Source organism: Papilio xuthus, unplaced genomic scaffold (genome assembly GCF_000836235.2).
Source record: "Papilio xuthus unplaced genomic scaffold, Pxut_1.1 DF827679.1, whole genome shotgun sequence".
Lineage (NCBI taxonomy): Eukaryota > Metazoa > Arthropoda > Insecta > Lepidoptera > Papilionidae > Papilio > Papilio xuthus.
The window spans coordinates 1322835-1350775 of NW_013530970.1; the positions used below are offsets into that span (position 1 = coordinate 1322835).

At 37.2% G+C, this 27941-nt stretch overlaps 2 protein-coding genes across 4 annotated transcripts in view; one reads left to right on the forward strand and one right to left on the reverse strand.

Annotated features, from left to right (window-relative positions):
- LOC106117788 (myotubularin-related protein 4) overlaps positions 1 to 13272 on the forward strand; it is a 56414-nt gene extending 43142 nt beyond the window's left edge. For all 3 annotated transcript variants that reach the window (XM_013312228.1, XM_013312227.1, XM_013312226.1), the window contains 18 exons: positions 1686 to 1861; positions 4600 to 4795; positions 5444 to 5583; positions 5715 to 5904; positions 6051 to 6247; positions 6360 to 6552; positions 6677 to 6862; positions 7101 to 7265; positions 7426 to 7543; positions 7632 to 7734; positions 7835 to 7979; positions 8130 to 8300; positions 8611 to 8727; positions 8814 to 9141; positions 9292 to 9429; positions 9522 to 9694; positions 9855 to 10186; positions 10340 to 13272. In XM_013312228.1, coding sequence (XP_013167682.1) covers positions 1686 to 1861; positions 4600 to 4795; positions 5444 to 5583; positions 5715 to 5904; positions 6051 to 6247; positions 6360 to 6552; positions 6677 to 6862; positions 7101 to 7265; positions 7426 to 7543; positions 7632 to 7734; positions 7835 to 7979; positions 8130 to 8300; positions 8611 to 8727; positions 8814 to 9141; positions 9292 to 9429; positions 9522 to 9694; positions 9855 to 10186; positions 10340 to 10439 — 3168 coding nt within the window. In that variant the 3' untranslated portion in view covers positions 10440 to 13272. The remainder of the gene's footprint in view (positions 1 to 1685; positions 1862 to 4599; positions 4796 to 5443; positions 5584 to 5714; positions 5905 to 6050; positions 6248 to 6359; positions 6553 to 6676; positions 6863 to 7100; positions 7266 to 7425; positions 7544 to 7631; positions 7735 to 7834; positions 7980 to 8129; positions 8301 to 8610; positions 8728 to 8813; positions 9142 to 9291; positions 9430 to 9521; positions 9695 to 9854; positions 10187 to 10339) is intronic.
- Positions 13273 to 13578: 306 nt separating this feature from the next.
- LOC106117866 (cytosolic 10-formyltetrahydrofolate dehydrogenase) lies at positions 13579 to 26265 on the reverse strand. Its single transcript, XM_013312352.1, has 15 exons — positions 26155 to 26265; positions 25880 to 26021; positions 25050 to 25147; positions 20779 to 20915; positions 19663 to 19814; positions 19178 to 19296; positions 18520 to 18786; positions 17512 to 18116; positions 16837 to 17164; positions 16293 to 16455; positions 15914 to 16032; positions 15334 to 15531; positions 14634 to 14806; positions 14047 to 14246; positions 13579 to 13844 (listed from the first exon to the last, which is right to left on the reverse strand). Exons 1-15 carry the CDS (start codon positions 26179 to 26181, stop codon positions 13789 to 13791), a joined length of 2784 nt encoding a protein of 927 aa, XP_013167806.1. The 5' UTR covers positions 26182 to 26265; the 3' UTR covers positions 13579 to 13788.
- Between the last annotated feature and the right edge of the window lie 1676 nt (positions 26266 to 27941).

Genomic DNA, 27941 nt, shown 5'->3' on the forward strand with positions numbered 1-27941 from the left:
GAATCATTTTTAGAAAATGTCATTTTATTCGTGTTTTATCGATAATCAACTTAAACGTAAACATTCACAACAACAACACAATTCATCATTTTAGTAGTAATTCCTACTTAAATATAATTTCCAAAAAACACTGTTTAAAAAAAGAAAATACCGAGCAAAGCTCCCCAAAGGTCATCCAGGTACTATATAGATTATACTCGACTACTAGGTGGGGTAATACCGTTGAAATGGAAACACGAGTGTTAAAATAATTAACGTTAGTAAATAACTGTCAATTGTTATTAAATAAACATAGAATTAATTAATATTGTGTTTAAACAAAATTGTGCTTATTTTACACGCGTTATTTTGTAGCTATTGTTAACAAATTCATAATTAATAATTTGAATTTGTTTAAAAACATTTGATCCAATTATATAATAATTTGCAAAATTTTATTTACATAATTGTTTCCAAAGCTACCTACTTTTGTAATTTTAATAGCTAGCATATAAGCGTCCTGGATGCGGGTTGCACAAGACCGGTCATCGTGGCGATCTTTGGGGGAGGCCTATGCCCATCAGTGGGCGTCTCATGGCTGAGAAGATATAAACTTTGTTAATATGACTTACTAGCTGTCGCCCGCAACACTGTCCGCGTGGTATTAAAAAAAAACTTAATTAGTAGCATTTTTTTAATTAGTAGTTCTTTGGACTATGTTCCGTTCAGCCGTATTGGAGATACCTTAATGCTAACATGTATCCATCCATCTAAGCATTCACATTTATAATATTAATAAGTTATAAATTACAGGTGTATATACTTTTACTTATTTAACTTGAAGAAACGCTTCAGTAGTTAACAAATATTGATTACGCAAAATTGATATTCATTGGGTTATAGTACAGCGTAGTAAATAGTACAGAGTTCGTTCAACCCAATACGCATTCAACCCGGTGACCTTACGAGCCGTCTATTGAACAGTTGCATTGCCCTACTACACGCTTATCCTGTTCTCCTGATAACTTCTAACTTATAAATACTAATATTATAAATACGCATGTTTGGATGTATGGATGGATTAGATGCTTGTTAGAAGGTATCTTCAGAATGGCTGCATGGATCTCGCTGAAATTTGGCATACAGGAAGAACATAGCCTTAAAGAGCACATTAGCTACTAATTAAGTTTTTTTAATTAATAAGATTGCAATAACCAAATACTCTACTGTTTAGCTTTTGTATATTGTTAATTTCTAATAGAAATACGAACACTAGTGTGATTACTTCAAAACTTTTGGTTACTAAATATGGCAAAGTTATGCTTTTTTTCGTCTATTAAAATGCAGTTTGTTGAATTGGCAACGGTACTATATTGTTTTGAAATACGCTTGTAAATATTTAAAACACAACACGGTGAAGTTTTTAAAATATTCACGAATGTTGACAATTGATTCATCGTATGACATCCAATTTATAATGAAAACATTCTCACAAGATGCTTTATTGATATTTAAACAATTCGATAATAGTTTTAATAATAATAAAATATTATAAAAACAAACATTTTATTATATATTTATCAGCCTAATCTTTTTATTGTATGAATTTCATATTTTAAATAGTTTTTACGTTTTTATACATTACTTACTTTACATTGTAATTTCAAATACCAGGAATGTATAAAAATGAGGCGGTGTGTCCGCAGTGGGTGGGTCGCGTGGCAGACGGCGGAACCATCTCCATGTCCAACTACCGTCTGCACGTGCAGCCTCGTCGGCGTGCCGGACCCGGTGCTTCTGTGCCGTTGCGGCTAATCGACGGTCTCGAGATCCGGGACCTGCTCTGTCTGCTCATACTCTGCAAGCATGGACGTCAGATCAAGTAAGTCAACACTTTTATAAACTTCTTGTACCCTGGTACATTAGAACTAAGAACAAAAAGTCAATTTACATTTGAACGGCTAAAAGGAAAATCCAGAACAGTCTCCCAGTAAAGTAATTTCGTGAACGATTCAAAAATACCTTTAATGCGTTTTTTGAGATGGAGTATTTAAAAAAAACAAAAAGATGGAGTATTTTTAAACACTTCTTAGAAGCCATACTTCTTTTCGAGAAAATTTTTAATAGTATTAAGAAAAAAAAAACAAGAAATCAAAATACATATTTGCCAAAACATGGCGACAATCTCTGTAAACTTCTTTGGATGTTATGTACAAAATAAATATTGTTCACAATAATGTTTATCGCAACATGTCCGGTATATTTTTATAACATAATTGCATTATATGTTGTCTCGTGCATGTTACAATCTACAATTCAATTAATAAGTATCTATATTTAGTTTGTTAATTAAGTAGTCAACATAACAAGACGTCAATCAAATCTGTACTCATTTATGTTGTGTTATTTGAATGATTACATATACCGATACTTTTTTTTTAATATTAAAAGGTGGCAAACGAGCGAGCGGCCACCTGAAATCGCTGAAATAACGAAGTGATCGTTGCCCATAGACATACGCAATTGCATATGCGTTGCCTACCTTTAATCGACGGAGGAGAGGATGCACAGAAAGGAAACTCCACTTCCCATCCTTTCCTTATAAGAAAAAGGGTGGGAAGGGAAAGAGGACTAAATTAGGCCTCCGGGACGCACACTCATCAGACGAAACGCGGAATTACTTCCACTTGACGCCTGTCTTCTGTGTGGTCGTGGTATTTCACCGGGCGAGCCGGGACCATTCGTGCGGAGATGTTAAAGCGGGCTCTACCACTGTTGAATATCAATGTTTTCTATTTATTTTTTAATCGAGAAGTCTCGTTGCACTGAACAAATTTATTTCACATGTATTTCGTTTGATATTGATTTGATATATACACATTTCATAAATCTTTATCTACAAGATATTTAAACTGGGATCTTGAGATAAGTACCTTATCAATTGGTAGAACCGTGGGTGGCTTATCTAATTGGTGGTATAGTTTATTTCTTTAAATACAACTATGTTTGTTATTGGGCTATAGAAAGAATTTAGTGCCGTATGATTACATCTCAAATTAGAACATAAGTCAGGAAATTTCCATCATAATTTACTGCATAGCAACGGAGTGTTTCATGTTAAAATTTTGATAATTTAAATTTAGTATGTACGGTAACAAGCTTTTGTGCAGCGTGATTGGACGAGAATTGAGGCCGGAATCCGATAGCCGATAGAAAGTTGTGTTAAAAAAATTCCAATGCTAATACGATAACGATGTTGTAAATTAATACTTTAATTTCGGATTCAATACAAAAATACTGGCAAAAGATAATTGTGGACAATATTCAAATAGATAAAAAAAGTAAAAAATAATTAATCTTGATTTATATTACCAAAGTAATAAATGTGACGTATTTGGATTTTGGCGGGAAAGTTTCATAGTTGTATTTGGCCGAAAACAATATTCGAATCTAGAGATCGATCGGAAAATTATTTTAAATATCAGATAAATATGATGTTTACTAATATTTTTGGATCGGGAAAATTTTAGTTTTAAAGTTAAGATTGAATATTAATTTCAATGGCTCAACGCCTTACTAAAATGTCGACGTTTATGTCCCCTCACTATTCATTCTGACACTAGACTTTGTAACGAAAGCACGTCATTCGCTCCAAATTATCCTAACTTATAATGTATAAAAATAATTATTATAAATTAATAAGAACTTTAATAAACATTATTAATATAAAAAGTATACATCCGTGTACCGTTTATTGGTATTACAGACATGTCCATTGTGTAAATATTTGTACGTTCAATGTACAAAATGTAAAAACACTCATCGCATGCGACATGTGATGTTCAAACAACTTATAAGTGTTTGATACACTCCTTTGATTTATGTATACTTTATACATTTTAAAGACTTGGGTTTTATCCATGACAAAGACCTGAATTAATCAATACTACAAAGCACAGAGAGCGTCGGTGGCTCAGGGGTCAAGCACTTGACTTGCAATCTGCAGGTCCTGGGTTCGAATCCCGCCATGTACCAATGTGTTTTTCGATTTCCGATTTACATATGTACATTTATCCGACATTCTTACGGTGAAGGAAAACATCGTGATGCAACCTGCACATATCTGAGAAGAAATTCAAAGATATGTGTGAAGTCAATCATTGGGCCAGCGTGGTTGACTATGGCCTAATCACCCTCAACTTAGGGTAGGCTCCGAGCCCCTCGGTGGGGACGTATAGTGAGCTGATGATAATGATGATGACAAAGAACATACCTAACATCACAAACAACTCCACTTTAGTAAGACAGACATTTTATGAGTATTATGTGGTACAAGGCTGAAACATCCTGCAATATCTGCACGGAAAAAATTAAAACGACCGTTTGTTCAGTTGTCATCAGTCAATCTAAAAGTGTCGTATTCCTATATACAAAATGTCGTTCAAATTGTGTTTCCCTTTAACCATTAATAATTTAAAAAGTTAATAGCAAAAGTAAAAATAAACTTGTGAACTCAAAATGACACTAAATGCTTCATCATCTCGCTAAGCTTACTGCTACTCTACATATCTTTGCTTTTATGACGCCCTAATACTTTTAACAATATAATTATATTTCCAGATGTACGTTTACAACCGGCGAGCAGTGTTTGGAATGGTGGCGTCGACTGACCACAGCTTTAGCGCCGTTAACTTCATTGCAAGATACGTTTGCGGCAGCATACGCAGCATGGGCCAAGGAACAGCCGCCCGCCTCCGTACATCGGGCGCTTATGAGGGCTTCGCACGCGCCCCAAAGACATTGGTTTGGACCTGAGGTGAGTTGATAGCACTTTACCCATATAATAAACAAAGATCAGGTAATTATTGGTTTAAATGTATCATCATCATGTGTATGTAACCGCTACGACTTAGGGTCTTTCAAGAAGCGAGCGTATCACCATCTCAAAGGCCGGCAACGCATCTGCGGTTTCTCTGGTATTGCTGATGTCCATGGGCGTCGTTGAACACCTCGGTTTTTCCTGCTGCTCGTTTGCCCCCTTCTGTTATAAAAAAAAAACCATATAAACCCTTGACGATGCCTCCTTAAAAGTTTTGCTGCATAGTGATTTTAAATGAGAAAACGGTTACCAAATGATTAGTAATAGGCAAACATGATATGTAGATAGCTAGCTAACAAATTCTCTTTCGCACTATGTTGTTATAACTGTTATAAAATATTATATTTCCATAACGTAAGGTTTATGCATGTTATAAATGCAAGTTTTATTGAAATAGGAAATGGTATAATCGTTTCCTGCATTTCTTGACCTTACGTGTAAGCGTGACAGCGTTAGAACAACCTTCATAGACGATAGAAATGTTTATATGCATTTTAGCTACGGAATTAGAAATCAAAGATGTTTTGGTATTAAAGAAAATGGAGTTTTGAGTTTGTATATTTACGAGTTAACGTTTGTTATCAGGTGGAGAGACTCGGCTTTACGACGAAGGGCGCGTGGCGTGTGACTGCTGCCAATGCAGAGTACAAGTTGTGCCCGTCCTATCCGCCTCTGCTACTCGTGCCCGCTACCATTGGGGATGAGGACCTTGACTCTGTTGCAAGGTAACAATACTTCTTTATAGCTATGTCTTCCTGGTACTATGTTGCGATGAAATTGCATGAACCCAAATGGATTTAGGATTTCTTGAATAACTTGCAAGGTCATATAGATCATTTATATATATTTTTTCTAGGTTCAGAGCGATGCGTCGTATGCCCGCTGTGGTGTGGCGACACCGCGGCAACGGCGCAGTGATAGCGCGATCCTCGCAGCCCGAGGTGGGCTGGCTCGGCTGGCGCTCCAATGAGGACGAGCGTCTGCTGGCTGCTTACGTCACAGCTTGTAATGCCGACCGCGGCACTCAACCGCCTGCTACCAACAAGGTATGCCTGGTACTTTTACCTGAAAAAATACGTAACATAATATAGGAAACTTGTTATTGTCTCTATCATTCTCTTTGAGAAAACAGAGATAGCAACATTTTGAGATTTTGGGTGTTATAATAATAACTAATTTTGTATTATAACAGCAATTAAAGCTCCTGATAGTGGACGCGCGTTCGTACGCGTCTGCGGTGACGAACCGCGCGCGCGGCGGCGGGTGCGAGTGCCAGCAGTACTACCCGGCGGCGGACATCCAGTTCATGTGCCTGCCCAACATACATCACGTGCGCCGCAGTTTCCACCAGCTACGAGCGCTCGTCGCTGACTCCGACGATCAGGCTAAGTATGTGACCTACAGTAGCCAAAATGACTTAAGAAATTCTGTCTAGTTTTTTGTTTTTTTATTAACAAATACTTAAATTTGAAATGCCAATTATTGTGTTATGTATGTGCAGTTGGCATAGCAACCTGGAGCGCACGCTGTGGCCCCAGTACGTGTCGGGCGTGTGCCGCGCCGCGGGCGTGGTGGCACGCGCCGTGCTCGCCGCGAGGCCCGTACTCGTGCATTGCTCCGACGGCTGGGACCGCACGCCGCAGATAGTTGCAGCCGCACAGCTAGCTTTAGACCCCTACTACCGCACGGTCGAGGTATGATACACTAAGACTGGGTATATAATGTATCCCTCCCATCATCTTAATCTGAATTTTTTTTTGTATGACTCAATCATAATTGTAATCAAAGAATAAATTTAACGTATACAATCTTGTTCAGGGTTTCCGCGTGCTGATCGAACGCGAGTGGCTAGACTTCGGTCACAAGTTCGCTGATCGCTGCGGACACCAGTTCGGCGCGGAGGATCCAAACGAGCGGTCGCCCATCTTCCTGCAGTGGTTAGATGTTGTTCATCAAATGATGCTGCAGTATCCCTGCAGCTTTGAATTCAATGAGGCATATCTTGTAAGTTATAACCAATCTTTTATCTCTTTCGCGCACTTTGTTAGCGATGTTACAATACGTTTATGTGTTCCTGGTATGTAGCGGACTTACTGCCACATTTAATTATTAGTTAAATAGTCCCTTAGTGTAGATTTCTCCTTAAAACTAAAATAAGTGCCACCCGTAGTGACCATTTAACGACTATGAGATATAAACATAGAATAATCTGGAAGTTTTATGACAAAAATATTATTTTCAGATAAAGTTGGCGACGCACGTGCACTCGTGCATGTTCGGCACGTTCCTGTGCAACACGCGGCGCGAGCGCATCGAGTGCCGAGCTGATGGCGCTGCGCACGTGTGGCATCTGCTGCGCGCGCCCGCATACCGCAACCATCTGTATTCACCACATCAACACCAACAGGTCACTTGATGATGATGTCATAACATAACACCAGATTAGCAAACAACTCTTCTTGTATTATATAAAGTCTTTTCTGACAGTTTATAAACTGACGAAGTTCACAATCAAGCAATACATTATGATGTTAATAGGGATACATGAAATATATGTTTTATTGCAGGTTCTATGGGTGGATTGCAGCGTGCGCGCCATGCAGCCCTGGTGGGGCATGCTGTGTGGTGAGCGCGAGCGAGAAAGAGAACACGATCCTCCACACCTCGACCCTCCACCGCAGAATGGTACGATTGCTTTACCACGCTTATTTATAAAGATAGCGAATATTATGACGACATAGGACTTAAATATACAATTATACTATGTTTCTAGGATTAATGACGAAAACAAGATCTTGTGATAACTTATTGAGCGATGGAGAGAAGCATACCACCCAAAGGCGGCGCAGCGACCCGAGTATTGCACCAGACGTTATGTGAGTAGACATTTTTTATTAATAAAACGTTGAGTCAACTTGTCATAGTTTTTTTTTAAATTTAATTGAATGTCATTAAATAATATATATAAATTCGCAGGAAGCTATCGTCACTAGTTGGTCGCGACAGCCGCGCCCTCACCGACAGCTGTGTGGACGAGCTGGCGCCGGCGCACGCGCACCCCGGCCCCGCCCCCGCACATCTACCGCGCGCCACGCCCTCACCGCAGCCATCCACCAGTCAGGTGAGAACACACAAAGACATATCTACTATAATTATTCTTTGTTCATTCTTTCCTAACTCAGACTTCTGATATTAAAATCTCTGTTGCGATCGACTATTTTAACCGTAGTCTTTGTATTGCTTATTATGTAATTAAAAAGTTATCTTTTAGATCGAAGTGGAGGGTTTAAACCCGGAGCACTTCAGCCAGCCGTCTGGCAGTGCGTCATCATCACTGGAGCGGGAGCTGGTGCGTGCGGCCACTGGCACTGACTGCACAGACAGCACTGACAGCTCCCCGCCCCCGCCCTCGCGCCGCCCCGCACCCCACCCCCCACTGCAGGTACCCCTTACATCTCTTTACTAGTCTCTAATGTTGCAATGGATGGTTACTTATATGTTGTTTCTTGTAGTAATCCAAACTAATCCCTAGATGTGCCAGGATATATATGGTTTATGACATATTCAAATGATGGAATCAAAACCCTTGACCACGTGATTGGATATCCGTACACTTGACCATTAGGCTATTGGCGCATCAATATTTATTTGAATTAATAAAAAATCATTAGAAAAAGTACTTAATCCTAAAGACAATCTCTGAAATGGTAGAATTGTTTAATTAATTAAATTTTTCCTGTTGTAATTGTCAGAACGGTGTAGTGGGCGAGCTGTCGCAGAGCGTCCTGCGCACGCCGGACGACGATACCCCCGACGAGCCTGCCGTCTTCCTCGCAGACACCTATTCTGACCTCCTGCCCATGCCGGAAGTGAGTAGCGGGTAGAGAGAGAGACAAAGGGAGAAAGATAGTCAAAATAATTACACTTGTAACATTTAAAATTTCGTTATTTACAGGCTTCAAGGGAGAGTGGACGCACGCGAAATATAAGCATAACGTGGCGATCCATCTCAGAGTCGAGCAATCAGTCGTCTACCGGATTTGACATCGCGGGCACACCCCCCGCCGCACGCACAGACCGACCCCCCGACAGGCCCGAGCCCCCTGCCATAGACACACGTTGCACTGACGTCGACGTCGTCAACCACAACGTCACCACGGACGTCACCACTGACGTCATCGACAACGTTACCGCTGACGTCACGGACCACGGCCCTCTCACCAACGGCGTCGTCAACGGACTCAATGATATATCCGCCAAGTTCATGCAAGTTGATTTGAATGGTGAGTAGCTTTGTTCAAAAAAGAAACGGGCGAAAGATATTTTATGCTAGAAAGAATCATCAATCTTTAACATTTTGGTTTATTTGCTTTGCAAATATTTTTTTTATTATTTATCCTTCGTGATAAAAAGAAGCGTGATATGTAATTTAGGTGGTGCATCATCAAGCGGTGCGAGCTCAGAGAGCGAAGGTGAAGGCTCGGGGTCAGCGCGCGGTGCCGCCAGCCAGCTCACGCTCCGCCCTGCTTCCCCGCGCCGCAACTGCTGCCGCTGCACGCGCACCACACACGGTAACTTTCTACAATGTATTCATTTGACAAAGCATAATCTCTAGATTTAAATATTATATTTTCTATCATATAATATGTTTTATTGTGTGTAGGTGTAGACAATGAGTCGTGCTGGTGCGGAGCAGGCGAGGCGAGCGGGGCCGCAGCGCGAGTGCGGTGCGTGTGCGGTGCGGGCGCGCGTCCGGCGCACGACCCGCCCGATGGCTTGCCACCCGCCGCAGATCCATTGCAGCATCGTCTGCATCAGATCATATTATATCAAAAGGTAAACTGACATCGCAAATACAATCACCCACAACTTTTAGTTGTATCTGACTTAACGTACGAGTCTAATTTTAAATCCGATTTTAAAAGTCAAATTTTTACTCGATTTGTCGTATTCGATAGTTTTTGGAAATATATTTAACAATATTGTTGTATTACAGAAAGTTGTAGAAGAACTAAGCGGGCAGCTTCGAGAGGCACGCGAGGCGTTACGGCGAGCGTCGCCCCTGGGTGCCCCGCCGCCCGCACGTGCCTCGCCCTCCGCACCCTCGCCCACACAGATGGCTGTGAGCGGCAACGGCAGCGCGCCCAGTAGCGCCGGGGGGAGTGCGGGGAGCGGTGCGGGCAGCGCGGGCGGCAGCAGCAGCGGCAGCGCCTCCGAGGTGGAGGTGGGCGAGGAGGCGCGTGCAGCCTGGCTGCCGGACTCCGCCGCGCCGCGCTGCCAGCATTGCCGCAACCACTTCTGGCTCGCACGCCGCAGGCATCACTGCAGGTATAGATGCTTACATTACCCACAACTTATTAGTTACTTGTCTTAAAGAATATTACTTGAAGATTATGATTATCAGTATATTTTTTTTCTAGGATCAAACTGTTTTGTTCTAAAACTGTGTCAAATATTAATTGCATTTTATGTATATTACAGACGTTGCGGCGGAATATTCTGCGGCTCGTGCTCTGAGATGAGTCCGTGGGGAGAGTGCGGCGCCGTGCGCGTGTGCCGGCGGTGCCGCGCGCTGCGGTGACCCGCCCCGCCCCCCGCCACCGCCCCGCCCCCACAAGGACTCATTCGGTCATTCCTTCATTCATTCAATGAGATCGATATCATTCAAATGAATGAAGTGCTATAAGTCATGCACTCTGCTGCGGAAACTTTTGACGCCACCTAATTTGTCGTTCGTTATTCGAAATACATTTCTAGAGTTCCTTGACCGCTTTAACCGGATTTTGTAGAAATGTGCATGACGCAGATCCTCAGCTATTAACTAACATCTCTTATTTAAATCTATAAATTACATTTTTGTTTTTACAAACTACAACAATAATTAATTGTTGTAGTTTAAAAAAGAATCTTAATGAAATTATTATTTATACTGACTTATCTTGATACATGACATTCATAGTGATAGACTTCTCTGACAACCGATCCTTATCAAAGACTTGATAAAATAAATTATCACTGCTTCCTTGATAGTTCAAACATTTTTACGACTAATTTATATATGTAAATATAAACAAACATACAATATAGAGCTGCATCTTGTTGGAGAATTATTGACTAGTCAGACTACCAGGATGACATAAGATGTATGAAGTTCATTTTGACGAATGATACGACGATATCAAAATTAACTCCGATTTGACATTTGAGTGAGCATTTCAATATTGAATTTGTAACGAACGAAAACGTTTTTATAGTAAAAGTATTTTTTGAATTAGGCGGATATGAAAGGTTTTAGTTCAATGGACGAAAGGTTTAGGAAATGAATAGCGAATGAAAGGCTGATATCGAATTGTGAATATTTGAAAGTTTTAGTAAAAAGGAAAAGTAATCAAATTGTATACTTGAACATCGTCCCTTGCCAAACTATGCCGATATAGACTGAATATGATTTTATATGGCGCGTGCTGTTTGGTTTAAGGTTAACTGAAGACCCGGCGTGTGCTAAGTCCTGATTTTAGCATGAGATTTTGTGTACATTGAACTTAAAACGGGTGCTTTTTTATAATGAAATTTATTTGTTGAGAAAAAAAAACACTAATAACTATGAAAATTATAAAAATATTGTACATAACCCCAAGTTTGTATTTTGCTTAGTTTTTTTTTGTCCGAATTATTTTGTTTTTTTAATTCAGTAAGAAACTGATTTTTATGTCAAAAGCACACGTCGAAATTATAAAAAATGCCAATTTTTGTTACATAAATCTCATGGTAAACAGAATTGGACTTTTAGAAGATGACTTCTTTTTTTTTTGTATAAATTCTGTTTTTTTTTTCTTTTGTATCATAGTGTTACATTTGTTTTTATTTTTTATTATATTATTTTGTACAGTAACGTTTTTTTCACACGTGGTCAGTGTTGAAACATCTCTGAAGAAATTGGGATTCTGTATATACTTACCATGAGTTTGAGTTCTCACTGACGAAACATTGACATAGAAACATGATCGATAAATTGGTATCACAAAATATTTCATGTTAATATTTCGTTAAAATCACATTGTAAATGTTACTATTGGATTATTTAGTCTAACGCCAAGTTCTATATTTTATTATTTGTGATATTGATGATAATTTTGTATAAATAAGAGTTTAAGAACATGTTGTTAGACGTTAAATTTTACTGGTGATTTTGTAACCCCTCATCCCCTCTGCCCAGTAACATAGGAATATATTTGTACAATCTAATATGTAGTTATATATTTACATTATATACTGATATATAACTGATAAATCAGTCACCTATATATTATATAATATATTGACTTGTTTGTTATTACTAAGCAAATGAATTTTATATAAATCAGTTTTAAATATCCCGAACTCGCGAATACCAACGAAAGTACCATTATAAGCATGTTATAATATAATTTTATTATAACTTCAATAAATAGTTTTCTTCTTACATTTCTGTCTATAGAAATAAAATCATATGTTTAGTAATAAAACATATTAATTTATTTGCTTCAACTATATTCTAATTTAACACGAATCTTTTGTTCAAAATCAATACGTTGGAATTTGTCCATTTTTAAATGCACTTGCAAAAAAAAAAAAACAAATCTGGATGTATAATTACGATAATTATTTAATGAAAGAGATAAACTTTGTAAGAGAAATACATATACAATAGTCTTCCAGTTTGAATGGTTAAAAGTAACAGGTGATGCCTTAAATTATGTCAATCAGGGTAAACCCACTCAGGGTTTCCACTGAAACATTTATACAAAAACGTATCCCTTACTAACCTTTAGAAAAATGTTTTTGTACATGTGTTCCGTCAGTGGAAACTGACGGTTACTTTGAGCAATATTTACCTGATATATTTAACCAATAAATAAGTTGTGAGTTTAATGTATGGATGTTTAGTTAATGGTATGATTGTGCGTTAAGAAAGTATGACTTGACTTACGCTTGTATGTTGATGTATGAATGTGTATGGAGCGAAAGAATAAATGGATCGTGCAGACATCCTTGACCTACCTTTGATTACGCGCGTGAGTGCTTTTAATTTCCATGTTGACGCCTTAAGATAATATTCGAGCTTGTTTTCTTGATGATTGATTCAAAAAGAGATCGCAGATTAATGTCTTTAAAAAGCTATCCAATAATTCTTGTACGGTGTTTCATTCAATTTGGATCTTAAGGATCGGATATTGTCTTTGGCTATAAAAGATTCGTGTTAAATTAATTTCACTTTTTGTATTATTTAATGTAATTTGTATCGGCGAGGGGATTGTTGTTGACTTGATATATTTTATATCGCGGCGTTGTCACAAGCCGCGCTGTCGGAGCTGACTTCTTTGTGACCAATGACTATTGACACAATGTGAAATAAAGCATATTTAGTTTTATGATTAACCTTGTTTTATTTTCATACTCAAGGCAATATTTATCTTTATAGATATAATTCTTCTGTGCGTGTGTATGTCACTGAACTTCTCTGAAACGACTGGACCGATGTTGATGAAATTTTTTGTGTGTGTTCAAGGGGATCTGGGAATGGTTTAGATTCACAATTTTCATCAAATATTAACTTCATATTAATTTATTCAAATTAAAGACGTGTAGACAGGACAACGTTTGTCGGGTCCGCTAGTAATTTTGTATACGTATTTTATACAACATAAGGAATTATGTAAGAGGCAATTTATAAAAACGTGTTGTAATAAAAAATATATTTATTATGCAATAAATCTAGTATCTATTTCCACAGAGCGTCTAGTCAAGCGACAGTGTTGCAAGTGGAAAAAGTTACTAAAGATTTTTCAGTCATACAAAACATCATTGATTCATAACCAAATATTTTATACATAATATATACAACATGTAAAAAATAACATAATTCAATATAAAAACAAAATGTTCTTAATTTAATATTCAATGGTGATGCATTTCGTCTTTAGGTACTCGTTGAGAGCTTCTTGACCTGAAAATAAGAACATTTCATTAGAATTTTCTATAATATCGACTTAAAAGTATAGAACTATTAGTTATTGATAGCAAAATATAGATGGCGCTTAATTTAAAATTCCTGATTATTGACTTTGAAGACTAGAGAAGGGGACATAGGAGGGCAAATCTAGGTCATATTTCTTTACCTAGAAGCTAGATGTAAATTCTACACTTACCGAGATCCTTGCCGAAGCCGGATTGCTTGAAGCCACCGAAAGGCGCAGCGACGTCTGTCTTGTTGTATGTATTGATGAAGACAGTGCCGGCGTCGACGCGCTCTGCGGCCGCCAGCGCGCGCGACACGTCACGAGTGAACACGCCGCTCGCCAGACCGTACTCAGTGCCGTTAGCACGTCGGATCACGTCATCTATGTTCCTGGAATAGTATAGACAGATGTTGTCGTTTTAGCAAGGTCTAGACCTATTTATCTGGATATCTATACACGAAACAAAGTGATACTTTAAGGGTTCCGTTTTTTTATATGTACGGAACCCTAAAAATTGCTTTTTGTTATTTCGTGTACCAATTTTTTAAATTTTTGTTAAGTTTGTTACGGGTAATCTCCGAAACGGCTAGATAAATTTTGACGGGATTTTCACTAGACTGTAGCTGATGTGTGCTGGTACAAAAAGTATGGTACAATATACCATAATTTTTGTTTTTTTTAATCCTACGCTGACGAAGTCGCGGGCGACTGCTAGTAATAGTTAATTTTACTTGCCGCCTTTGAGGACGCAGAAATAATACTCTAAGCATACTAACTTGCTACTAAACTTGCTGATGATCATGATGGGGCCGAAGGATTCCTCTTTAGCGATGTACATATGATCCTGCACGTCTGTGAACACAGTGGGCGTGAAGTAGAAGCCCTTTCGGTCGACACGTCCTCCGCCGTACACCAGCGTCGCGCCCTCCTTCACTCCGCGCTCACAGAACTGGGTGAACAGACATGGTACTAGAGTTAGAAACATTTGGAGCGAATAGCGCGCTTTTGTTACCAAGTCAAGAATGATAAGTGAGGGGACATAAACGTTGATATTTTAATAAGGCTAGTTTTGCGCCGATACACCGGCACAGTGTCGGATTTTCTTCTTAACACTAGTTATGTGTGAAATCAATGAACCGGTGAACAAAGTTGAACTAAATTTTGACAGCGCACTAGCGCCCCCTAAACATGAGAAAATGTTATAAGATTTTTTGCAATGTAGCTGTCATTTTCTTTGTCTAATAAAGTTTTATATATATTATGAGACAAGCAACTGCGATATCTGCGTCCCTCGCCAATTCAAATTATACTAATATTATAAATGCGAATGTTTAGATGGATGGAATTTACTAAAATTTGGCATAGATGTGGAACAACTATTCCGCGCGGACGGAGTCACGGGATCAGCTAGTATGTTATAAATATAAATACGACATTAGGTTGTAAGTATCAATGGATATTAGATAAGGTAATAACTTCAATAAGTTTATCCATGTGCGCCTTGTGGTTCTGAGGTCCGTGTGAGGTGCCGCGATGCAGAGGGTCACCGATGGCCATCTTCTTTGTCTCAGCGACCACTCTGCGTACAAAGTCGTCGTGAATGCGCTCCTCTACGAACAGCCGGCCTGCTGCTATGCAGTTCTCACCCTTGTTGAAGAACACTGCCGCCATACCCTGAGAACATGGTTAAATCATATACTATAGTTTTTTTTTTTAATATTAGCAGAGTTTTGTATTAATATTTCTCTTACCATTCCAACTAAACTCTATGCTTGTGCATGGTTTACAATAGTTGAATGGCGAGATTTGAACCCCCGACTACGTGATCGGAAATCCGTACCCTTAACCATTAAGTGTGGATTCAAATGGGAGATCCGTAGTGAAGGTTTATACTAAAACTACACTAAGGAATTACTTTAATAACTTACTTAACATACGGTAATTTATAGTATGTAAGAATAACATTTAGATTGTTCGAACAGTTTAAGACTTGTTTATAGGTAAAGTTATACTTCAGATTTTAACCTTTGTTCCTTCTTCGCAGTTAAATACTTACATTTCTCACGGCTTTGTCTAGGTCGCAATCCTCAAATATAATAAGCGGCGACTTGCCGCCCAGCTCCAGCGACACTTTCTTCATGTTGGACACAGCGCACGACTTCATTATTGTCTGACCTGACAACACATTATTATATTCAATTTCAATCAAAAATAAGTCTAAGTCTTCCTAGCTATCATTATTTCTGGAATAAAAACAAAGATTTTTTCCTACCTGCCCCCCTTCCTAGATCTAGCCGAGATTATCGGCTGGCAAGGTCTTTGTATAAATTTAGATGAAATCTATTATAGTGTCCACTATGTTATGTATGCAGAAAAAACGGACAAATCCGTAATGTCTGTCTACCCCAGTGAGTGTGAGGCGTGAGTGTAGATACCTATCTCAGTGCTGCCGGTGAAGCCGAGCTTCCTGACCAGGGGATGGTCAGCGAGCGCCTGTCCGCAGAGCGCGCCGCTGCCCGGCAGGATGTTCACGACGCCGCGCGGGATGCCGGCGCGTGCACACAGCTCAGCGAACTTCAGCGCGGTCAGCGGACACACCTGGGACATGACAAACAATCATCATCAATATTAAAAATGCTCATTTCTTGGGGACGGCTCAACGGATCTCGCTGAAATTTGGCATGGATGTAGAACATAGTCTGGAAGAACACATAGGCTACTTATTAAGTTTTTTCAATTCCGTATAGAAGTAGTCGCGGGCAACAGCTAGTTTATTATAAGACGGCAAAGGAACAATGAATTCGTCAAAATAGCAAAGCGACCGCTGCCGCTTTAATCGACAGAGAAGGCGCACAGAAAGACTATGTTTCCCCTTCCTATGCGTCCACTCCTCGGTTTTCCCCTTCCCATCCTTTCCTTATAAGAAAAAGGTGGGTCTAAAGTGAGGCATAACATTAAACAAGGCTTAATTGAACTAACCGCAGCGGGTTTCATAACGACAGTATTGCCAGCTGCGAGACAGGCCGCCATCTTCCATGAGAGCATCATGAGGGGATAGTTCCAGGGTGTGATGAGCGCGCAGACGCCGATGGGTTCTCGTCTGGTGAGGGTGAGGTTCCTGTTGGGTCTCGCGTGGCTGACGGGGATTGTGGAGCCTTGGATCTTGTCGCACCAGCCCGCGAAGTACCGCCATGTGTCTATAGACATGCCGATGTGCGTCTTCAAAGCTAGAGTGTAAACTGCGCCGGAGTCGATTGATTCTATGGTGGCTAGTTCTTCTTTGTGCTGTTCCATCAAGTCAGCTAATCTGTGGAGGTTGAAATTAGTAGATTTTATTTAACGTCTCAGAAACCGTACATAAAGTTAAAATTGAAACTGAATTTTCCGCGTATACAGAAGAAATTACACTATTATATATAAATAAAATTGAAGTGTCTGTATGTAATATCGAAAAAAATAATGATATTTCGTATTTATATTTGAGTAGCTGATAATTAAAAACCAATTTTTAATATTTTTGTCTGCATGTCTATCTGCAGGTAATCTCAGGAACGGTTAGACCGATTTTCACAGGACTTTGACTAGAAGGTAACTAATGTACGTGGGCGTTATAGGCTACTTTTTTTTTGTAAAAAATGATTATTGGATACTTACTTGAAGAGCAGCTGTCCTCGTTCTCTGGCACTTATCTTAGACCATTCCCCTTCCTCGAAGGCGACTTTGGCAGCTTTAACTGCCTTATCAACATCACTAACTGAGGCGCTCTGAACCTTGCATATAACTGACTCATCTGACGGGTTCACAATAGTCAAAAACTTGCCACTATCAGAGTCAATAAACTCACCATTTATAAATAATTGTGTTGGGAATTTAATTTTCATTTTATTGACATCCATTTCAACACCATCGTAAACAATATCCGCTGCACCAGAACCACCTCTAGATTTCATAACTGCGATTTGAGAGAACTCTTCAAATGTCGTATTCATATAAATATCTTCATTTTGCAATTCAATTTGTGCTAAATCTTTGATTTCTTCAACAAGTCTGACAACATCCATAGATCCAGCTCCTGACGCGAAGAAATCCGTGTCATTTTCAATGTCAATTGTCAATATCGCCTTCCATATGTCACGAGCACCTTCTACGAATTGTTTCTCTTCCGCTGTTAATTCCAATGTTACTTTCGATTCGTTCGCTTTGAAGAAATTTTGCGCATTTATCATTTTGCCGTTCACTTTCAATCTTTGAACGTTTAACTGGAAAAGGAATATGTAAATTATTTCTTTGTTAAAAGATTTTATCTTATAATAAAACGACCATATAGGAATAACGGAAAATGGTCCTTCGAGTCGGATATCAAAGTTAAAGGAAACTTATATAGATACTGTATTTTATTACGAAATATCTATTAAATAAATTTTAACTGAACTGCTTTTAAAAACCTAACTAAAATTGTAAATGCAAATGTCTAGTTGTATGGATGGATGGATGTTTGTTAGAAAGTATCTCCATATTGCTTAACAGATCTTGATGAAATTTGGCATGGATGTTAAACATAGTCTGGACAAACACATAGGTCACTAATTTGTTTTTTAATTCTGTGCGAACGGAGTCGCCGGCGACAGCTAGTTCGTACAATATTATACATAAAAAATGTACCTTAACTCCATCATTAGCAGTGATAAGAAGTCCAGCCTCGTGTATGACAGCGGGTGTGTCAAGACCGGGTATGAGCAGCTGTTCACCCTCAGCCTCGTACTCCGCCTGCCAGAGAGTGGAGCCGAAGAACTTGACTTCCACATCAGCTTCACTGCCCTCAACAATGCCCTCTTTGGTCTGTGGTTTGATGAATGTGGTAGCTCCGGGAGACGAGTCCAGACCACGGATGAAGTTATGCAATGCTATACCACCTTTTGACCAATCAATCTGTAAGCAAATAGAAAGATTTTTTTTTATCATTCCTTAATCGTCTTTACGATATTTAGTATTTTTTTTTATCGAATTTACGGTAATATTTTTATTGCACAATTTCATATTTCGTCAGAATTAAATTTAAAAAATGTATGACTTGCGAAATGTTATCTTATTTACCGTGGGTTTCTGAGTTCAAAATCTCTGTATAAAACATATCATCCCTGTCATTATATTTAAAAACAGAGTTTAATAACTATATGTTTTAAACGAGGATTTTGGTCTCAGGAACCTACGATTAGTTATTTTAAAAGCTGCTTAGGTATTTTAAGACTCAATTCAATGTATTTAACTATTATAATGATGAGTAATACATACAAAGTACATAGAGAAGCTATAGACTGACCTTATGTGTGTCAGGTTTGAAGAGCGCGGGGTCGTAGGTGGCGCCGTCCTCAGTCTGCAGTATCCTGGGCGCGGTGCCATTCGCCACCATGTTCACTGACTCCGCCAGCGCCTTGATACCTGACACAATCTTACTCTCACTTTACACTGTATAAACATACATGGAGATTTTAACCTTTTTTTGATGAATGATGCAATTTTTTTTTTATCACACGATCAATTTATCTCGTAGTGGGTTTTATATACTTTTTTAGAAGTAGAGGCAATTTTTTTTAAATAACTATCGCTCGCAGGCCCTCTTGAGCTGTATTTTAAAAATTAACGAGTAGCCTATATGTTTTTCCAGACTATGTTCTACATCTATGGGAAATCTACCTTTTAACGAACATCCATCCATCCATCGCAACATTCGCATTTATGATATTAGTAAGAAGTAAAATAAATCAGTCAAATTTCAAAGTTAAATAGTTAAAGTACAAAATCTACCTTCAGGGTACAAATATTTATTATAGAGTGTGTCAACGGTGTCATCGATGGTGGCAGGGAATGACTTCTGCAGCAGTATTGGTCCTGTGTCAAGTCCATCATCAGCCCAGAAGATTGACAGACCGCAAGTCGTGTCGCCCTCTATTAATGTCCTATGGAAATAAAAGTGCAAAATGTAACTTTTTAGCGTCGGTTTTCACTGCTCTATCCAAAAACATGTTAACAAACAAGCGAGAGCTAAAGTCGTCGATTAGCAAAACGACCGCTGCCTGTAAACAACCGCAATTGCAGATGCGCAATCGACGGAGGAGGGGACACACAGAAAGAGGATTCTTCCCCCTTTGTTTATAAGAAAAGGGTGGGAAGTGAAAGGGGACCAAAATTAGGCCGGTACTACACTCATCACGACACACGGAGTTGCTTCCACTTGACTAGCTTCTGCGTTCGTACAACAGATTTTGTTGCTGGCGTGTACCACTTCAAAATACTTTTTATGAGAGAGAAAAGGAGATAGAGTTATATATATAGTTATATGTTTGAGGATGTTAAAGATTGTTGTCTCTGTCTCCTGAGTAACGTAGAACAACATCTGCAAGTATCAATATTGCCTTATATTTTGCATAATTTATTTACTTTCACTTGCTCCGGTTAACGTAATGCAATATGCAATCTTGTGTCAGAATAAAACTGATAGAACGAACATGTATAACATCTTGACTATCTCTTTCTTACACTACGATATCAAGTCAAACCAATCGTATGGACTCTAAGACATATACAGACAAAGAACTAAACCATCTTCCTGTTTATATCGAACTAGCTATCGCTCGCGACTCCGCGCGCGTAATTACAAAAAAGGTTTTTTCCTTCATCAAGATCTTGATTCTGCAGATTACTTCTAACATCCATCCAATTTTGGCATTGTAATAAGGAGTAAGATATTTTAGAGAAAAATGGCCTTAATTTAGTAAGTATGACAAATTTTAACTAATTGCAAAAAAACTTGTTCGATTAAACAAATATTTCATATATTCTAATGATTCATGGGTAGGAAATTAACGTCCTTGACTGTAAACAGAAAAACAATTAGTATTGCTATCATTATAATGAACTTACCAATTTATCGACGACGCTCCTCTATGTCTGGGCAGGATGCTGGGATGGTAGCAGATGCTTTGATACTTGGGGTGCATTATCACCTCCATGGGGATGAATTGTGAGCAGAAAGGTAACACATTGATATCGGCGTTAACCTTTAACAAAAGAAATTTTAATATTAGAATTTACGTCTGAAGATTTAAGCCTATAATAATCCCGCGTTCTACAGCTACTTTCCCATCCAAGTCTCGTCAAAATCGGTCCAGACGTTCCGGAGGCTACCCCGAACGAACGCCTTGCAGACAGACAGATAGACAAACAATTTTAAAATTGGTTTTTCGTTACCAACTAGACAAATCAATCATGTGTAGATATTTTGTTTGATATTTTATACGGACATTCTAATTTTTTTAATACGTATGCATACATAAGATATGTTTTTGCAGTTGTTTCAGCAGTGAAAACTCACAGATATTTTGATCACACATTTACGTGCTGTATCTTTTTTTATATAAACGTGTTGAAAACATATTACGTCGTCCAATACACGTGCGGTTATGTAATTATTATGTTTCGTTGTTTTTTTACTTATATTTGAAAATCAAGGTCATATGGACGGCTGTTGGATTTAAATTCTGCGTAGTCATTCTTACTATCATCTTTTTTTGCATTTGTTTACTTTTATGCTTAAGAATATTTAAAACTCTATAAAATAGATTCTTGTATATTGTTCGTTCGGACGAATTTTATAGATCTTTTTTTTATTTACTTACCATTGGTTTCTGAGATTAAAATCTTTGTATAAATCAGTGTTTTCCAAACTTATTTTGTATACTGCCCACTTTGAGAATAAATATTTTTTTAGCGCCCCCATATTTTCACATATTCAAAAACCACTATAACTTCAAATTAAATTAATTAATTATATGTATATTAACGGAAAATTCTAAATGAAACTTTAACTATAACCCGCAACTTGATACCTGCAGGGCCCACAAGGGGGCGTTATCGCCCACTTTGGGAAAGACTGGTATAAATCATATCCTTGTCTTCTTTGACAAAACAGAAAAAACAAGGTTTTTAACGGCGATTTTGATATCAGAAATTCACGATTAATCACTTTATAAGAATGAATAGCCAAAAAGTTGAAATATCGTTTGCACCAATTGATCCATTTCTGTATTTTCTCCCAAAATTTAAAAGAATCTTAGTTTAAATTCTACTATCTCGGATCGATTATTACTTTCGACTGTTACAGCAAAGATAAATAATTGGCTTTAATAATATTTGAAACGTTGATATTGTGTTAAGACACTGAAGATCACTATACGTCCCAAATCTCGGCGCTCGGAGCCTACCCTAAGTTAGGGATGATTAGGTCATAGTCAACCACACTGGCCAAGTGCGGGTTGACTTAACACATATCTCTGAATTTCTTCTCAGATGCAGGTTGCATCACGATGTTTCCCTTCACAAGATACATATATATTATGTTTTTTATATGGTTAAGAACAAGTTATAAACAATTAGCATATCATCATCATCATCAGCTCACTATACGTCCACCGAGGGGCTCGGAGCTTACCCTACTAAGTTAAGGGTGATTAGGCCATAGTCAACCACGCTGGACCAGTGCGGGTTGGTTGACTTCACACATATCTCTGAATTTCTTCTCAGATATTTGCAGGTTGCATCACGATGTTTTCCTTCACCGTAAGAACGTCGGATAAATGTACATATGGAAATCGAAAAACACATTAGTACATGGCGTGATTCTAACCCAGGACCTGTAGATTGCAAGTCAAGTGCTTGACCACTGAGCCACCGACATCTTATTTAGTAGAGTTTAATTAAAATTATCTCCAGTTTATTTCCCATCTATCGTAACACCATAACGATAGTCTTATCTGCGGGTTATTCGATGTCATCATAATCAAAGTTTACGTAATTTTATGATTCTATTATAAATATTGCAAAAAATATTTAACATAATAAAGTTTGATATAATTTGAAATATGTACTTCAAGTACATTTTCACAGTTACACGTACAGTTGTGTCGTTCTTGCGGTGAAGGAAAACATCATGATGCAACCAGCACATATCTGAGAAAAAATTCAATGATATGTGTGAAGTCAACCCGCACTTGGGCAGCGTGATTGACTATGGCCTAGTCAGCCTTAACTTAGGGTAGGCTCCGAGCCATGGACAACGAAATTTTTCTCGTTTATAGAGGTTTCTCTAACTTACTAATATTATAATTGTTGATTGTTTTTGGATGTATGGATGTTTGTTACAAGGTATCTCCAGAACAACTGCGTGGATCTCACTGAAATTTGGCATAGAATATAGTCTGGAAGATGACATAGGCTACCTATTTAGTTTTTTTTTAAAACCTGCGCTAGTTGTCATGTAATTTTACGTTAGTAAAATTGTCTTAATCGAAAACTAAATAATTTTAACCATACAAACATAAGTGAAGGTCGTAGTATCATTAATAATAATTTCTTAAATTGGCCATTTTTTGTTCCATGCAGTCCAATCATTTCTGCACGCGATTCTTCAAATGTTAATAAAAAATGTAATTGATAATAAAATGAGACAACTCCGTATTATGTTCTGCGTGTAATACGCTGTTTAAAATGCATATGCAATTGCGGATATCTATGGTCAGCGTTCGCTTCGCTATTTCCGCGAATTCCAATGACCACTCACTTGCCAACTTATAATAAAAAAGTAATACCACAAACCATAGATTTCATAATACGATGAAATATTACGAGTTACATTTATATAATCCAACTGGAGATACCTTCAAACTACTATAAAACAATACACTAGCTGTTGCGCGCGACTCCGTCCGCGAGGAATAAAGAAAAAACTTAATAACTAGCCTATGTTTTCTTCCAGACTATGTTCTATATTTATGCCAAATTTATACGATTTTAGTTTAGCCGCTTCGGAGATACCATCAAACATCCATCCATCCAAACATTCGCATTTATAATATTAGTAAGAAGTAAGATATAACCTGTAGGTTTATCTATATATAAACGCTAAATAGTCAGGAAGTGACATAAGACTTTACGTCTTTTGGTTCCACATAACGAAATTGGTGTCGAATATGATAGAAAGGTCGCGAGTGCAGTGGGTAAAATGTAGACGAACACGCAATACAGATGTGATTGTAATTACAGACATGCCAACTCCGAGAATTCTGACAGATAACTTGCCTTATTTATGTCTAGTGGAATAAACTCGTGAGATGGAAATTTACAAGTCTTTTTACAGTTGGTATTCTGAGAGCAAAAACAGTGTAACATATCGTCATCCCTTTTATTATCTCTGACAAAATAGAGATAAGACTGGTCTCAGAAACCCACGGTTAGTTAAGTGTTTATAGGTAAAATTAGAGTATTAGAATAGTAAGAGGATTGTAGGAGACAACATTTAACAGTGGTAGAGCCCGCTTTAACATCTTCGCACGTATTGGCCCGGCTCGCCCGGTGAAATACCACGACCACACAGAAGACAGGCGTCAAGTGGAAGCTATTCCGCGTACAGTCTGATGAGTGTATGTCCCGGAGGCCTTATTTAGTCCTCTTTCCCTCCCCACCCTTTTTCTTATAAGAAAAGGATGGGACGTTGAAGCGGACTTTTCGGATGAGAGGATGCATGGAAAGGGAAAATATTTTCTTTCTGTGCATCCTCTCCTCCGTCGATTAAAGGTAGGCAACGCATATGCAAAATGTTCTGTTAGCCTGGTAACAAGCGGAATAATTCTACGTGTTTGATTCAAACTTTTATAAAGATCGTGACGATGTATAATATGCGTTTCCACTGGCCAAATAATGTAATCACATGTGGAAAAATAGGCTAAGAGCTGTTAAATAAAGTGAATCTCTATTGTTTTCTATAAAACTTATATAATACGTTAATATTTGAACAACGTCACGAAATGAGTTATGAATATTGTTTTGAAGAATTAATGTTTTTTTTCGTGTTATAAAATCATTGAAGAATTAAAGAAACTGTTGGATATAAAGAAATCCTCTCTAAAAGAAGTTAATGCACTAAAATATATTAATGCTGTTATTATTCTTGCTTCTTATTTAGTTGTATGTTTACATTTATATTGAGTTTGCATTGTAACGAAACATTTTACAACTTTTACATGTCTAAAGTACTGAAACATCTTTGTTAAAAGTTATCCATTATTTCTAATACAACAAGAGGTATGACAACATGTTGCACAGATGTTTTGGCAGTGGAAACTCATAATAATACTTACAGATTTATATTCTTCCAATACTTCAGGTATGACCTTCCCTTTGATCCTCCATGTCTTGTATTTGAACACTGGCTTCCCGGATTGTGCCGCAATTGTTGCTACAAAATAAAACATATAATAAATAAATTTTAAAATTTATTATTTACTAGCCAGAGGCTGTTCGCACGGAATTAAAAAAAAAACTTTATAAATAGCCTATGTGTTTTTAAAGACTATGTTTTAAATATTTGCCGAATTTCATCCAAATCTATTGAGCCATTCCGAAGATACCTTCAAAGAAACATACATCCATCCAAACATTTGCATTTATAATATTAGTAAGATGTAAAGAGTAATATTGATTCTAACTAGAATTGAATAAGAGTTAATTTTAAACAATAGTTTTTTTTTTAATTTAAAAAGATATTTAATTTTGTTTGTTATAAGTTACTAGTAACAGTCATTGTTTAAAATAATTGTGTAAATATTTTTTAAAGAAACATATAATATACCAGCAAGAATTTGTAAATAAAAATACTACATTTGGATTTATTCCATTGTCTAAATGCATAATAAATTTATCTATAATTATTAACAAAATATTTTAATATAAGAATAAAAAGTATAAAATTAAAATTATATTTGGTACATAATTTAATAATATTTAGTTTCCACTATACACCACACATATTATCTTTTATTTTTTTTTATAAATGTGACATAATATGGGTTTCTATACATGTTTTAGCAATGGACACGAAGGGTTATCTTAATCTAGCTATGCCCTAACTAGCCCAACAAGTTCCCTTAAATAATGCTGTATATAAATAAATTTGAATAATCTAACTCACCAAGTGGATCCTCTCTATTGCCTTTGTCCAGTACTGTGAATACACCGACCACTTCATGTCCGTCTTTTTGTAGCAATTTAAATACTTCCGCAGCGAATGTGCTCTGACCGATGATTGCAACTCGAAGTTGCTTCTTTGGTGCCTGAGAAATGTCGATAAAATACATTCACTAAGTACATCGTTTAGATAAATATTATATTAAAATAACCACATTTGACATGCAATATAATATATGTTCATAAATATGTAGATAAATAATTTGGTTGAATTTTTACCTCATTGGGCACAGCAACAGGCGGCATTTTAAATTACTAATAACTCGAAGTGTGTGCGGCCGCGCCACTTGATGGATGGCGATCGAACTAACGTGAATCCATTGCTCCGTTCGTATTTAACGAACCGTCTCCAGCATCACCTCAACCTTGACATCGCTTATCATTTCACAACTACAAATAATTCGATTCATTGTTATTTTAACTAACCGCCAAAACATCGTATGAATCTGACGTTTCACAACATGACAGTTATCAATTATTGACAATTTTCTAAATTATTTCAGCCAATCGTTTTGTCACATTGTAAAGTATTTTAAACGTGATTGGTCTATTTAAAGACTTACAGTGATTCTCATCACAACTTGCAATTACGCGCCATTTTTGAATAAGAGAAAAAAACTCATAACACTCACATTGTTAATTATAGGTAGGTTAATTTTCCATATTTTTTCTAATATGTGTGTGGTTAAAAGTAGCGTCTATAAAGACTTGTCTATATCTCTTTTCTTTTTTTATAAAAAACAAATTAAACCACTTTATTACCACAAACAATAATAATTTATTCACAAAAGAGCTCCTAGCACCAAAAAGCCATGTTTCATATATTTATGTAGGCATTATAAGAGCATGACAATTATTTTAAGAGGACATATTTAAATGTTCAACTTTACTTAAACGAATATGTTTCTTTTTAATAATTGCTTCTTGATAGCATTATCATGAGGGGTTACCATAACCAAAACCATACAAGATACATTTATGTAAATATCGTTTACATAATATTTATATAAATTATCGTCTAGTGATATAAACAATTAAAAATTTACCACTTCTTAAGACTAAAATTATTTTAATTTTATCCTTCCTTTCATGTAACATGTTCTTTTATTTTCTATGATTTTTTATATTTTTTCTTTCAATATTTCCTTACTACCACAATAGCAACCTCCTTTATACATTTACAAGGATAATGGTGTTTATAAATCGATCAATTAGATACGATCGAATAAAACACAAATTTTACTGGCTGAAGGTAACTAATAAAAGAAACCCAAAACACAATCTCACAAACAGCAAAGGAGCGTCCGAGGTTCCGTCCGCGCGAAATTAAAAAAAAATTTGGTAGTCTATGTTCCTCATGTTCTTCCAGGCTATGTCCTACATCTATGACAAATTTCGTAAACATTCGTATTTATGATATTAGTAAATTATCTACGTTAAATTTCATCGAGTTCCGTTGAGTTTTTGTAGATTCTCATTTTTTACTGTGACTTAAAAGTCACAAATCTCACAAAAGTCACGGACGACTTAAAAGAATCATTCAAAGATAAGAATTGGAATATGTTTTTATGAATTTATTTATACACACAGATAATATTCCGAACTGTTGATCTATCCGGTACATACTGGATCCAGGCCGAGCATAAAACAATGACAATAATATTGGGAGCAGCGCAATAAATAGATAAGGCCTTTCTAATACATGATACAAATATCCTCTTTACAATGGTAAACAATATTATATTGAAGGAATAATACAATAATGAATAAAGGTCGGTATTACAACTTGAATGTAAAAGAAAAACTAAATAACACAATTTAAATTTTTAAATGAATAACTACGATGTCTTTAAGAAGGTTACTTTTAAATAATAAACTTTAAGCAATAAACTAATTAGAATTAAAAGAAATTAATTCCTCTAGTGTTGCAATGTCTATGGTTTTTATTGTGACTGAGTAGTCACTTTTTGCCTTGAAGAGGTATTTACAGCTTCACGGGGCTTGAG

Coding starts and splice junctions, on each gene's coding strand:
- LOC106117866 (XM_013312352.1), bottom strand. CDS start 26,181: ATGCCGCCTGTTGCTGTGCCCAATGAG. Junction 19,297..19,662: donor TAAATATTTGTACCCTGAAG/GTAGATTTTGTA, acceptor AGATTGTGTCAG/GTATCAAGGCGCTGGCGGAG. Junction 16,033..16,292: donor CACCGGCAGCACTGAGATAG/GTATCTACACTC, acceptor ATGTGTTGTCAG/GTCAGACAATAATGAAGTCG.